This window comes from Pogona vitticeps, chromosome 2, assembly GCF_051106095.1.
Source record: "Pogona vitticeps strain Pit_001003342236 chromosome 2, PviZW2.1, whole genome shotgun sequence".
NCBI lineage: Eukaryota > Metazoa > Chordata > Lepidosauria > Squamata > Agamidae > Pogona > Pogona vitticeps.
Genome location: NC_135784.1, coordinates 19,713,163 through 19,728,032, shown reverse-complemented (window position 1 = coordinate 19,728,032; position 14,870 = coordinate 19,713,163). Strand labels below are relative to the sequence as shown.

The 14,870-nt window shown below is 39.1% G+C and overlaps 2 protein-coding genes across 3 annotated transcripts in view; both read left to right on the top strand.

Moving 5' to 3' along the window:
• LOC110070025 (uncharacterized) overlaps positions 1-14,664 on the top strand; it is a 38,255-nt gene extending 23,591 nt beyond the window's left edge. Inside the window, 3 exon segments of the mRNA XM_078388296.1 lie at positions 12,788-13,458; positions 13,460-14,043; positions 14,045-14,664. Of these exon segments, the coding sequence (XP_078244422.1) occupies positions 12,788-13,458; positions 13,460-14,043; positions 14,045-14,183 (1,394 nt within the window). The 3' untranslated portion in view covers positions 14,184-14,664.
• Positions 108-14,870, top strand: part of LOC110070281 (uncharacterized) — a 52,094-nt gene continuing 37,331 nt past the window's right edge. For both annotated transcript variants that reach the window (XM_078388218.1, XM_078388217.1), the window contains exons 1-2: positions 108-1,350; positions 1,777-1,844. In XM_078388218.1, the coding sequence (XP_078244344.1) occupies positions 108-1,350; positions 1,777-1,844 (1,311 nt within the window). The remainder of the gene's footprint in view (positions 1,351-1,776; positions 1,845-14,870) is intronic.

Genomic DNA, 14,870 nt, shown 5'->3' with positions numbered 1-14,870 from the left:
ATGCCAGGATGAATAAGGGGCACATGTGGATGACAGAATGAATAAAGGCCCCTTTTTTTCTTGCAGAAAAATACTAGAGTACGGTAACTCATTCTACCAGTGCAAAGATGATAAAGCAGAAAAGGCTAGCATATGAAATTCCTTTTAAACTAGAGGTAGTACAATATGCGAAGGAGCATGGAAACAGAGCAGCAGAGAGACATTTTGGGCCTCATCCATCTGAAAAAATGATTAGAGAGTGGAGGAAACAGGAGGATCGGCTGCAAAAAGCTGATAAAAGTAAGCATACTTTCCGTGGGGCTGCTGCAAAGTGGCCACAGTTGGAGATGGACGTGAAGGAATGGATCATACGTCAGCAGAATAATGGATTCTCTGTCTCGGCAAATATGATCATATTTGAAGCAAAACGCATTTCTATAGAGAAAGGCATTCAGGATTTTACAGGATCACTATCCTGGTGCTACAGATTTATGAGGCGATGTGGTCTTGCTACGCGGGCCAAAACTAGAATTGCGCCAAAATTGCCAAAAGGATATGAATCTAAATTTCTGTCCTTTCATAAATTTGTTATTGATGCTAGGAAGAAAAATGGCTTTGAAATTGGCCAGATTGGGAATATGGATGAAGTCCCGCTAACCTTTGATGTGCCATCTAATAGGACTGTAGATCTGATGGGTGCCACTGTGAAAAATTCAGGGCATGAGAAGGCCCATTACACCACTGTGTTATCCTGCTGTGCCGATGGCACCAAACTGCCACCCATGTTGATTTTCAAAAGCAAAACATTTCCAAAAGAAGTGATTCCGCCAGGAGTTGTTGTACATGTACATGAGAAAGGATGGATGGACGAAAATGGAATGAGAACATGGGTTGAAAAGGTGTGGTCCAAACGTCCTGGAGGACTTCAGAAAAAACCTGCCTTATTAGTGCTTGACCAGTTTAGAGCACATGTTAGCGAACCAACAAAAAAGTGCTTCGAAGAAGTGAAGACTCATCTAGCTGTAATTCCCAGAGGTCTGACCAGCCAGTTGCAACCTCTTGATGTTTCCATCAGCAAGCCATTTAAGGTCTTAATGAAAAAAGAGTGGAACAAATGGGCGGCTGCCGGTAATCATTATTGGACACCTGCTGGAGGAATGAAGATTCCTGCCCTCGCTCAAGTTTGTGAATGGGTGAAAACGTCATGGGACTCGGTGAAGGAGGAGATCGTGGTGCGGTCATTCAAAAAATGTGGCATTAGCAATGCCTTAGATGGAAGTGAGGACGATATCTTCTTATATGAAGACAGCGAAGAAAGTGATGTCAGTGATTGTGAGCAAATGAGCTTCCTAAATTCTGACTCTAGCGATGGTGAGTTCTTGGGGTTTCCAGAAAACTAGAGTACTCAAACCGTTAAGTCTCTCCATTTGTTAATGACAGTGGTCGTGGTTCTTAATGCCACTGTTGACTGGTAATGCCACTGGTATATAACAATGATGCCCAACAGGCCAGAAAAATTATGATGTTTAGTATTGTTAACTGCTGTAGAAATTTCTTTATTCAATTTTTTTAAAATTGGAGTAAACCTGTGTCTTGTACCCCTCTTGCCACTTAACTCACGTTTATTTTCCTAAAAGGGCACCATTTTTAGTTTGGGACCCAGTGCCTTTTACTGCTCTGTGAATCCTCTGAAGCTCAGAGGGTTTAGTTTTTAGCTAGTATTTCTAGGATTGTAGTTTTCATTTGAGGCAAGCTCATACGACTGACTTCTCTCACCCCCTTTGGTTTCTCCTGTAGGGGCCAGAAGTATACCAGCACCAAATACTTTGTCATCTCTTCCTTGTGATGGAGAAGAATCAGATCAGGTACAGAGAAGGCAGTTAAAAGATGTTTTATAGATTTGAATCTCTGTCTATTCAACTATTTTATGAATGAGGGTGGTTGTTCCTGCAGGCTGTAATAATGTGGTGCTCTGCTTCCAGGCAATAGCAATACCTATTCTGTCTGTAGCAAATGGGGAAGAACTTTGGTTGTTTTTTTTTTCCACTTACGAAGAATGCTCCAGGATCTGTGAGTTGTTTTGAGTTTTTTCTTGAATGAATATGGCGACTACAGGAATTACAGCGGTGCCTTGCTTTACGATTGCCCCGCATTATGACGAAGCTGCATTATGACGATCTGAATGGTTTTTTTTTTCACTTTGCGATGATCGGTTCCCTGCTTCGGGAACTGATTCTTCGCAAAACGACGATTTTCCTCCAGCTGATCAGCGGTTTCAAAATGGCCACCGGGTAAATAAAATGGCTCCCCGCTGTTTTCTGGGACAGATTCCCCACAAGACAGCCATCGAAAATGGCCACCCTATGGAGGATCTTCGCTGGATGGTGAGTTTCCAGCCCATTGGAAATGAAGGGTTTCAGTGTGTTTCAATGGGCTTTTTATTTTCGCATTATGACGTTTTCGTTCTACAGCGATTTTGCTGGAACGAATTAACGTTGTAATGTGAGGCACCACTGTACATTCCTGTCCCTATTGTCTCATTCTTACTAGATCTTTCTGACTCCTGTTTCCTTGTGGGACAGCTAAAAGTGTAAGAGGAGCTGTGCTGGATCAGAACAAAGGCCAATCCACACTAGTACCCTGTTTCTCACGGAGGCTTCCTGGATGCCTGTAGGAAGCTCCCAAGGCCAACTGGCCACCAGTAGCCCTTTCTCTCTCCCTCTTGTTCCCCAGCAACTGGGATTCAGAGGTCTCTCTTTCTGGAGGAAGTTTTGCAAAATGTAATTATACAACACAGTGTGCATATGTATGTGTGTATCTGTTTATATGAGAAGGACTGAGATGTGATATTTGCATAGTGAAGCATTCTGACCAATCAGAATCTGGTGTCACCCAATAGATGCTAAGGGGGATATATAGGACACATAAGATAAATAGGATATGTATTAAAAAGTAGCAGCAGTCTGTCAGAGAGGGTGAAATATGTGATATGGTTAGGATGGGACTGATTGTCTGTTAGAGTAACTATGTCAAGTTTAAGAATGGTATACTAACTTAAGTCAAGCTAATGTGCAAAGTACCAAATGTCAAAGCACTGTGAATGTATTCTATATGTGCTTTAAAGTTTAAACAGTAAAAGCTTTTTGAAATATGAGCCGCCTGGGTCTTTTCTAGGAGAAAGGAGGGGTACAGATATTTTTAATAAATAAAAATAAATTTAAGAAATTATTATTTTTAACAAACACTAACTGATTTTTTAGTTTCTTTAAACTGCTGGCTCACAAGCACACGTATGGGAGCTTACAGTTTTTACTCTTTTTTATCATAGTGCTTGAAATCATTGTGCACAAACTCTTTCAGTTACATTTTATATTTTTTAAAAACCATACCAACAGGGAGCACATGGCCAAGGGGACTAATAGCCATTCATAAACTTGTCCTCTTATAGAAAGGCATTGAAGAAGGTTAAAAGCTGCAATGTAAGATCCAGCCATTCTTTTTATTTCTTGTTTTGGCTTTCGGAGGTTCTCTTTATCAGAAACCCCTGCTGTCTTTTTCATTTAGGATCCAGTGGCCTTTGAGGAGGTGGCTGTGGTCTTCACCCAAGAGGAGTGGGCACTGCTGGATCCTGACCAGAAGGCGCTGCACCAGGAAGTCATGGAGGAGAACTGGCTATCCTCTCTGTGTAAGACCTCCCTCTTTCCCCAGCTGATGCGAACCATTTTCATTACCAATGAAATATTGACCAGGAATAATAACATCAACCATAATGCTTCTGTGTTGGAGTGGTGTGTTCCAAGGCATACTAGAAGCTCTGTGGGACCTCTGATCCGCCCGATGTTCTCATTATTATATCCAAATTACTATAGCCAAGGTTTTAAAAATATTCCAGCATATGGCGACTTGAAATAATTTTATTCTCTTATTTATAATGCTTTCTCTTGAATTTGACTTCAGAGGTGGAGGCTAATTCAGAAATACCTTCCAGACCCATGTTAGAGCAGATAAAAATGTATGTTAAACTGTTATAAGGTGAATTCAGAGTGCTGTATGATTTCCCCTGCCCAAGATTTTTCTGGGAAACAGCTTGGAAATTCAGAGACCAGACACAGAGAACTTCAAATCTGGGCTGAGTTATAGAAGCCTTGTCTGCTTTTATGGGTAGCAGCTGGTTCCTGGAGAAACAGAGGCTACAGAACGGCTGTACCTTTATGAACACCTACCTAAGTGCCACAAGAATAAGCAAGTTTTCTCAAAGGCTTCCTTGGTTACAGAGCATTTTAGAACCACCCATCCTCGTTTGACTGTAATATTGTGATTAATCTAATACTAAGGTGTGTGCATTTTTTCATTGTGAAAGGACAGAAGAGTACATTGTTGTTGTCGTTTTCTGCCATTGAGTCATCCGTGACTTATGGAAATCCCATGAATGTACGATCTCTAAAATGCCCTGTCCTCAAGTCTTGTAAGGAAGGAGGCAATGGCAAGGCTGTGGCTTCCTTTACAGAGTCAGGTCATCTATATTTGGTCTTCCTCTTTTCCTCCTGCCTTCAAACTTTCCCAGCATTATTGTCTTTTCCAGCAAATCCTTTGTTCTCGTTATGAGTCCACAGTAGGACAGCCTCAGTTTCAGCCTTTTTGCCTCCGGAGATAGTTCAGGCTTGATTTCATCTATGACCCGCTGAAATATATCTATCTATATACGAACATTTAAAATGTGTGTTTTGATTTTGAGTCTTTCAAGACTTTTACGTACCAGCAGGTTCTTCAGTTTCTTTCCAGGACACCTAATACAAAAAGGGACATTTTCACTCATTTGAAATCCAGTTCAAGTGGGTGAAATTCAGTATAGCAGAGATCCTGACAAACTTTGTTTCTAACCTTGCGTGCTTCAAGGATTGGTATTTGTTTCTTGGTCGATTTTATTTGTATCCCAGCTTTCTTCCCATGTACTAACAGATGTCTTCCTAATCCCATTCTCCTCACTAGTACTGTCTTTTAAGGGAAGTCAGGCTGAGAGAGAATGACTGAGGAAACATCACCCAGTAGGTTTTATGGTTTAACACATGTAGAATGGGAACACCCAGATCCTTGCTCCAGGGGTCCAAAATGTTTCTGCCATCAAATTACCCCCCCAAAGCAATGGTCCCTGCAATGTGCACGCCAAAGACTGTTTTTAATTGGATAACTTGCCAAGGACAAGTATAAGTTAAATACAGTGGCACAGAAGAAATGCCTCAAAGGTCTAAAGGTGAGCCATGGCCCCCAAGAGGAAATGCAACAATCTAAAGGATGTTGCAACAATCTAAACCTCTGGGATGCCCATCAAGTAGATAAGACATGAATAGCCCAGCCAAAGAATCATCTTATTTTTAACCACTTTCTTTTGTTCCTATACTAAAAGGATTATCTGGTGATCTGGAAAAACAAATATCCTAGAATGGTCTGCATATCTTCTCCCTGCTTAGTAAATGGGCCATTCTAGGCTCATTGTCTTCGGGATTAGCCAGGTGAGAAGTATAAGATGGGAGGGGGGTGCAGAATAAGGCAGGTGACACAAAGGGGTCAAATTGCAAGCTAGCCTGGTAAAGAAGCTTGATTTAAAAAAGCCATATTAGTGGTTCTGCATCTATCTCTGCCTGAACCCTCCAGCTACTCTGGACAGCTGGAGTTTTCGACTGCCTCTCGGAATTGGGTCAAATTCATGTTGGTCGCTTCGATGACACTGTCCAAGCATCTCCTCCTCTGTCGTCCCCTTCTCCTTTTGCACTCACACTCTCCCAACATCAGGGTCTTTTCCAGGGAATCTTCTCATGAGATGGCCAAAATATTGGAGCCTCAGCTTCAGGATCTGTCCTTCCAGTGAGCACTCAGGGTTGATTTCCTTTAGAATGGAATCGTTGTATTATATCACCTCATTGTTTTCCTTTCTCAAGGCTATAAACATGCCCATTTCTTTCAGTCTTAGTTTTACTTCATTGTGACTCTGTGCTACATATTAATTCTTTTGTGTTTACTAAAATTCCCCTTGTGCATAGCTCTGTGTGCGTGTTTCACCATCACCCACATTTTTTTATTCCCAAGAAACCGCTGATGCTTCCCCATGTCTCCTTTATTGTCACCCTTCACTTTTCAAAAGAAAATATCAGTTTGTAATTTAAAAAGGAAAATAAACACAAATGCCACCTCTTTTGACATAATGAAAAAGTAATGGATATGTAAGGTAGTATAAGAAATAAGACAAAGCAAGAAATTTGAGGAATTTAGCTTAATTAGCAAGAGCAGAGGACTCAGCTGGAGAGGTGGCATTTAGTTAAGAGAGTTTTCAATGTTTTACCTGTTTTTAATTATTCATATTTAATTATAGTTTAATTGCTTTTAATGTATATTTTACCTCTTTTTATTCTATTCTTTTTAGTACTGTGAGCCTCTTCAGGTCTTTTTTTTGGGGGGGGGGAGAAGGGCAGCCTATAAATAAGAGCAATAAATAAATAAACCCCTTCTAAAGGCAGTGATTTCGGGGAAGGTAGACTTCTGCGTCCTGAGACATCCGGTTCTCCAATCTTCAGCATGAATGGGAAATGGGAAAGAGTGGCTGGAGATAGGCAGAGAAACAAGAAATGATCCACTAGATTTCCCATCCATTCCTGAAAATGTGTGGGGAAAATTGGTGGGTGAGGATGTGGCTTTCCATGGGTGTCCCCCAGGTTGCTTTTCATGCTTTGAAATGAATAAATAGATCAAAGCTGTTGGAGAAATTTCTTTAGTCAATAAAACATTACTTTTCATTGAGTAAACCTGTCTTGTACCCTACTTGGTATTTCATTCACACGTACTTTCCTGAAGAGGCACAATTTTTAGATCGGGAACCAGTGCCTTTTACTAGCATGTAAATCCTCTAAAGCTCAAAGGGATTATTTTTTAGCCAGTATTTCTTGGATTGTGATCTTAATTAGAGATGAGTTAATGCAGCTGACTTCCTCACCCTTTGTCTCCTCCCACAGGGGCCAGAAGAAGGCCAGCACCAAGTACTTCCTCATCTCTTCCTTGTGATAGAGCAGAACCAGATCAGGTAGGGAGAAGGCAGTCAGCCACCTTAGTCCTGAGTTAGCCATTCCTTTTTAATGGAGATGTCCGCGTTTACAATGCTTGTTTAGCAGACTGGTACAGCTTGGTGCTCCCCCCCCCATGGAGAATAGCCTAACCAAACTGCTGGATAGCGCAATGGCTTAGGCATCTGGCGGAGATGCCAGATGTTGGGTGTTCAGTTTCCCTGCTGTGCCTCCCGGACAGGAACTGGACTTACGGATCCATAGGGTCCCCTCGAACTGTGCAGTTCACTTCGAACTGTTGAATTTTTAAAAAAACTAAAAATTATAAACATGCAAAACATGCAATTTTGCAATAATATAATTTTTTTAAAAAAACTGTAATACAAGCAGCACTCCCCATTACCACCAGGATATTAACATATTCATTACAATTGTTTTCCTTTTCATTACTGTTCATTAGCTTTCTAAAGAATGTACCCATTCTCTCTCCAAAAAGATTAATCTTGTGCTGGAGTTTGACATATCCTTTTTAAAAAAGCGTGCTTTATAAATACACCCCAAATATCCTTAAAATAATTAACTTTCAATATTCCTTTTTAAAGTTTTCACTTTACAAGTTATCCTTAACACCTAAAGTCTACATTTCTTCATACCATTCTTCCATATAAAAATTACAATTAGTCTCCTAATTTTTCTAACAATTAATCTTTTAAAAAAGAATTAATTCATTTTCAGTAATATGACTATAACAAATGATTAACCAACTACTCTTTTTTCCTCATTTTGGAACTCCTGTTTTGAGTAATAAATTCAGTTTCACCTGTGTTAATTTTATAATAATTTTCTTCAACCCTTTTACAAGAAACACCTTTCACTGTTCTGGTGGTTATTGTGAGTTTTTCGGGCTCTTTGGCCATGAAACCCACAACAACCATTAGATCCCAGCCGTGAAAGCCTTCGCAAATACATTTCACTGTTCTTTTACTCCACATTTTATTCCAGTTTCTTCCTTTAATTTTGTTAGCCAAATCTCCTTGCCATACTTCTTCTAAAGCTATTGTTTGATATCCTGCCTTTATTAACATCTTACATATTACACTTATTGTCCCGTTTCTATTTTTATTAATTTCTGGTTTTTTCTCTTTTTTTCAGTAATTTCCTAAAATTTTGTCAGTGGTCTTCCATCTTCCTTTATTTTCCATTACTTTACCAACTGTAGTATGTTTAACCAAGAAATTCACTTTTCTTCCAGGGTCTCTTGGTCACTCCCTATTATTCATCTTCCTTATCCAATCTTTTACTCTAATACAGTGGTGCCTCGCATTGCGACGTTAATTTGTTCGCAAAAATCGCTGCAGAATGAAAAACATCACAATGCAAAAATAAAAAGCCCATAGAAACGCCTTAAAACACGATTAATGCATTCCTATGGGCTTAAAATTCACCATTCAGCGAAGATCCTCCATAGCGCGGCCATTTTCGGTGCCTCTTAAGCGAGGATTCCGTGCGAAAACACAGTGGGCGGCCATTTTGAAACCGCTGATCAGCTGTTAAAAAATCATCGCTTTGCGATGATCGGTGCTCGAAGCAGGGAACTGATCATCGCAAAGCAAAAAAAAAACCCATAGAGAACATCGCAAAGCGATCGCTTTTGCGATCGCAAAAACTTCATCGCAAAGCGATTTCGTCGTAAAACAGAGCGATCGCTATGCGAGGCACCACTGTAATTACCGACTCAAGTAAACACCTCTAATTTCCTCCTAGGATTTTCTGGAAAACTTCTTGATTTTGACTCAAAGGAGAAATTGGTGGGCTCAATATATTTCCCTATAACCTTTGCAATTTACTGACGTATTACTTTTAATCACATCTCTTAACATTTTCTTTTAAAAATATTCTCTATAATCTCCTGTTTATCACAAAATTCAAAATCTCTCCAAATTACATTTTTATTATTTGTTGTAATATCTGCAATATGTCTCAACTCTTTTGCTATATAATATAATTTCATATTGGGTAAACCCAAATCTCCATTTTGTAGTATGTACCATAAATGTTTGTTGATTCTTGCTCTTTTATTTCCATTAAAATACATATTAATCATTGTCATTCCCCTAACTCCTTTTCACTTTATAGGTGACATCCAAAACAAACAAAATATTTTGAAGATAATTTTTATTTTAATAAAATAAAAATAAAAAAATAAAAAAAAATAAAATCTATTCTGCCAGACCAAGATATTCTTAATTTTTAGAATTCTTTTATCTGCTCCTTAATCTGTTTTTTATATTATCAAAATTCAATGTTATAATATCTTGTAAATTCCAATTAAAAATTGTTATCCCTTAAGTATTTAATAGCATTATTCAACGTATCCTCACATCTTCCTTTCATATTTATCTTCTCCTGTTTATCATAATTTAACAACGTAAATTCTGATTTACTCCAATTAACCCCTGATAACTGATATCTTTCTTTTCATATTTTGATGATATTTATTATTATTTTACATGTTTAATTTTTTGTAAACCACCCAGAGTGACCTTGGTAGCCAGATGGGCAGTATATAAAGTAAGTGTGTCTGTGTATGTGTGTGCATACACATTCTCTCTCTCTCTCTCTCTCTCTCTCTCTCTCTCTATCTATCTATCTATCTATCTATCTGTACACACACACACACACACACACACACACATATACACACACAGACAAACACTTCTTTAATTGACTTCAAATGCTCTTTACTCCTCTCTATAGGAGGCAGTGGGGGACAGGGGGGCCTGGCATGCTCTGGTCCATGGGGTCACGAAGAGTTGGACACGACTAAACAACAACAAAAATAGAATCTACAGTATTGGATCATTATTTGTCAATAATGTGTCATCTGCAAATAAGCTTATTTATTTTTCTTTATACTCTATTCTTGTTATTTATCTTCCCTAATTGCATTAGCTAAGAAGTCTATTATCAGTACAAATAAAGCTGGAGATAAGGGCATCTTTGCCTCATTCCTCAGCCTAGAAATAGAGGTTTTGTTATACCATATGTCACTAGTACCACTGCTGTCTTCTCTGAGAATAATTCTTGAATAGTATATCTAAAACGAGTACCAAACCCAAAGTGTTCAATTAATATCTTTAATGTAACCCATTCCACCAAATCAAACAGCTTAAAAATATCTAATGCTAACACTTTTATGTTGATTTTTGTTTTATTTCCTGTATGCATTACGTCAAGTACCCTTCTCATAAGGTCTGCCATTTGTCGTCCTTGTATAAATCCATTTTGATCTTTCCCAATATGTTTACCAATAAAACTATTTAACCTGTTATCTAAAATGGCTATAATTATCTTAGTATCTTGATTTATTAATGAAACCAGCTTAAATGATTCCATATTCATCGCATCTTTATCTGATTTTAATACTATCAGGGATTGTTTCCAAGATTGGGGAACGCTTCCCTTTTTAAAATTTTATTAAACAGAACTTTTAGCTTAGGTAAGAGGAACTTTTAGAATGCCTATAATAGTCCATCAGTTCCAGGTGTTCTCCCTAACTTTAATTTATTTATAATTTCTTCTATTTCTTCTTCAGTAATACTAATAGGTTTTCCCCTCTTTTCAAAATCCTCTTTTTGCATGTTTCAAATACAATCACTCTCTCTATTAACTTTAACATTATGCAAAGATGGATTATTACTAATATATTACCTTTTTAAAAAAAAAAAATAAATCCTGGGATGCTTCTCTATTTTCTTTCCTTTTATAACACCTTTTCCCTTTCGACCAAGCTGAAGTTCGGATTCTAATCATCTCCTTGCCGGAAATCTATCTCCCCAACTCTGCAGTTCAAAGATTATATTAATAAATATTCTTATATCTGGCTGTTGAAACTGGGGAAGATTTTCTCTCTCTTAATTTTGAAGAATGGATTAAGATCTATGAGTTATTTCAGGCCTTTCAAAATTGAACTATTTTCCTCTCTATTCCCTCGTTCTGGATAGATCTCTCTGACTCTGTTGCCTCGTGGATCAGCTAGGAATGTAAGACGTATACTGCAGGATCCGAGCAAAGGAGTGTCTCTGATTCCTCGTAGCTCTTTCGCTGTGTGTGTTTTTGTTTTGGATTTAAGATGTTATCTTTATGCATCCTATGAGGAAGCCCTGCTTTCTTTTTCATGTAGGCACCAGTCGCCTTTGAGGAGGTGGCCGTGTTCTTCACTTGGGAGGAGTGGGCACTGCTGGATCCTGAACAGAGGGCCCTCCACAAAGAAGTCATGGAAGAGAACTGGCAGGCGGTATCTTCTCTTGGTAAGGTCCATTATTTCTCCATTTGACGTTAATCTCTGTTGTTACCAGTGCATTAATGCCTTGTGACAATAACAGAAATGATAATGCTTCCATGTTGGAGTGGTATCCAAACTCACACTAGCCACTGTGGGATCCGTAATGCCAGACTGGGCAACCTGTGGTCCTCCAGATGTGCTCCCATCAAGGTAGCCAACTTTGCCAATGTGGGATCATGGTGAGAATAGTTGTTCATCAACGTTTGAAGAGCTAAAGGTTTCAAGATTGCACTAGGAGATTCCAGGGATGTGTCCCTCTAACAGGGAATGAGGTTTTGGTCCTGGCAGATTCATTGTAGGGGCAGTAGTTAATAAGCAACCGGCTGATGACGTGACGATTTAGTGAACTGACTGCCAAGGCTTTTAGGGATGTGCTTTACTTTTCTATTGTTTGTTTTTAATTATTTTAACACCATTTTCCAAAGAAGTTCTTGTTCATCTAAGTTGATAAGAAGACAATAAACAATCAAACTTAAACTATGTTACACTTCCATTTAATTCACTATTCTTGTATAATTTCACTCTACATATTTTCTCCACCTAGTGCCATTCTCCTTTTTGGGACTGGGTTACTTTGACTTTACAATTTATTTCTCCCCATGTCTCTTCCGAATTATTTCAGAACTGCTGATGTTGATAAATATTAGTATCGTTTTTCTGTCTTATAGCTTCCTTATAATCCCATTTTATCCAGTTCTATACCCACTGTAGCATGATCCGATAGTTGTATAACAGCAATCACAGTGTGATTTGTCCTTGACAAATTACATTGAGGGTACATTTGTGTTAAGGCATTAGTCTTTTTTTGCTTCAGCAGCAGTGTTCACTCACAATGAGCTTTTGGTCCATGCAGACCCTACACTGCACATTTTGTAGCCTTCAGAAAAAAGACTTAACACAATCCCTTAATAATCAGGAAGCTGAATTATTTAGTACATCTGTAAATGTGATGACAGAATGAAAGGGGCGGGGGAATGAAAAGGACACACTGCTATGGCCCTGAAATCCTTGCAGATTTCTTTCCACGTGAGCTTTTACACCTCAAAATCCTTCACAACATCTTCACAAAACCTATTTCCCCCTATGTTTTTCCCTTCAGTTCAGTTTTTTCTTCATTTCTCCTTTTCCACAGCAGATAACTGGAGGGAGAAAAATGTAAGTACAAGTGAAGATACTTTCACGGAGAAATTAGAGCTTGCCAGGCACCAGAGAACCCAAACGGAGGAAGAAAGCTGTATCCGAGACAAGTCTTACGAATGTGTCGTGTGTGGAAAACAGTTTGCCATGAAGATAGCACTGGTGCGTCACCTAAGGGTCCACACTGAAAAGAAGGGCATTATTAATGAAATGTCTGGGAAATGTTTAGATCAGATGTTATACTTGATGAGCCACCAGAGAACCTACCCAAAAGGGAGACCACACAAATGCCAAGAGTGTGGGAAATATTTTGCTTCCAATTCCAGCCTTCTCATCCATCAGAGAATCCACACGGGAGAGAAACCGTACAGATGCCAGGAGTGTGGCAAATGTTTTCCCTACCATGCACAGCTTGTGATTCATCAAAGAGTCCACACAGGAGAGAAACCGTACAAATGCCAGGAGTGTGGGAAATGTTTTGCTTACAGTTCCAGCCTTCTCTACCATCAGAGAATCCACACGGGAGAGAAACCGTACAGATGCCAGGAGTGTGGCAAATGTTTTCCCTGCCGTGCACAGCTTGTGAGTCATCAAAGAGTCCACACTGGAGAGAAACCATACAAATGCCAGGAGTGTGGAAAATGTTTTGCTTGGAGTTCCCACCTTTTATATCATAAAAGGGTCCACAAAGAACAGAAACTGTACATATGTGTGGAATGTGGGAAATGTTTTGTTCAGAGCTCACAGCTTGTGATTCATCAAAGAGTCCACACAGGAGAGAAACCATACATATGCCTGGAGTGCGGGAAATGTTTTACTTCCAATTCCAGCCTTCTCATCCATCAGAAAATCCACACAGAAGAGAAACCGTACAAATGCCACGAGTGTGGGAAATGTTTTGCCTGCAGTTCACTCCTTACATATCATAAGAGGGTCCATGGCAGAAGAGAAACCATACATATGCCAGGAGTGCGGGAAATGTTCTCCTTTCAGTTCTAGCCTTCTCATCCACCTCAGAATCCACGCAGGAGAGAAATCATATAAATGCCAGGAGTGTGGAACATTTTTTGCCTGTGGTCCACAGCTTGTGAGTAAAAAAAAAGTCCACACAGGAGAGAACCTGTACAAATGCCAGGAGTGTGGCAAATGTTTTGCCTGCAGTTCACAGCTTGAGAAGCATAAGAGCATCCACAAAGGAGGGATATCATATAAATGCAAGGAGTGCGGAAAATGTTTTGCTTGGAATTCACAGTTTTTGAATCATAAGCGGGTCCATGCAGGAAAGGAAATGTACAAATGTCAGGAGTGTGGGAAATCTTTTGCTACAAATTCATATCTTAAAAATCATGTGAGAATTCACAGAGAAGACAACACATACAAATGCCGGGAGTGTGGAAAATGTTTTTCCCACCATTCAAAGCTTGTGATGCATTACAGAGTCCACACAGGAGAGAAACCATTCCAGTGCCAGGAGTGTGGGAAATGTTTTGCCCAGAATTACAGCCTTTCAGTTCATAAGAAAGTGCACACACAGATCATACAAATGCCAGGAGTGTGGGAAGGGTTTTGCTGAGAATTCATCCTTTGTGAATCATATGAGAGTTCACACAGAAGAGCCATACAAATGCCAGGAGTGTGGGAAATATTTTTTTTCAAAATTCATTGAATGAGAATACATTCCACACTGGAAGAGATATATCAAATGTGAGGAATACGTGTGTCATCAGAGAAGTGACGCAGGAGAGGAACCTTTCAAATCTGAAATTTTGGAAATGTTTTCTTAATGGTTCGGACTTAACATATTGTCAACCACCAGAGTGTCACCATAGAAGAAGCATGCAGGAGTGTGGAAAAATGTTTTCTTTACCATTGAGCCATTTCACGGGTTCTCACCAGAATATGATGTTCTGTATACAGATTGAAAAGGTAAAGGTTTAAAATGCACCCTTGTCTGACTCTCTTGCATATAGGAATCCATTCCTATTGAATTCCAGTCAGGGGTCATGACTCATTTATAGGTGTTAAATGCAATCAAACTCGTGTCTCTTAGTGAATGCTCTACTATGTAGTCTCTGTATTACAACCCATGTCTGAAGAAGTGGCCAATATTCCACAAAAACTTACATTAAAATGAAGTAGTTTGTCTTTAAAGCATCGCAGTGTCCCTTTTATGTTTTTCTTTTGTTTTATGTTTCTTGTGGAGATGCTTGCTTGGGCTGACAGGGTGTTGAGGATAATTTCCACACTGAGGCAGAATAAGTCCTAAAATAATTAGCAGCCATATTTGACAGGTATGCAAAATGTTGAATCATGCAGAATGGGTATTAAAAGAAGTAGTGTTTGGGGTGATGCAGTAT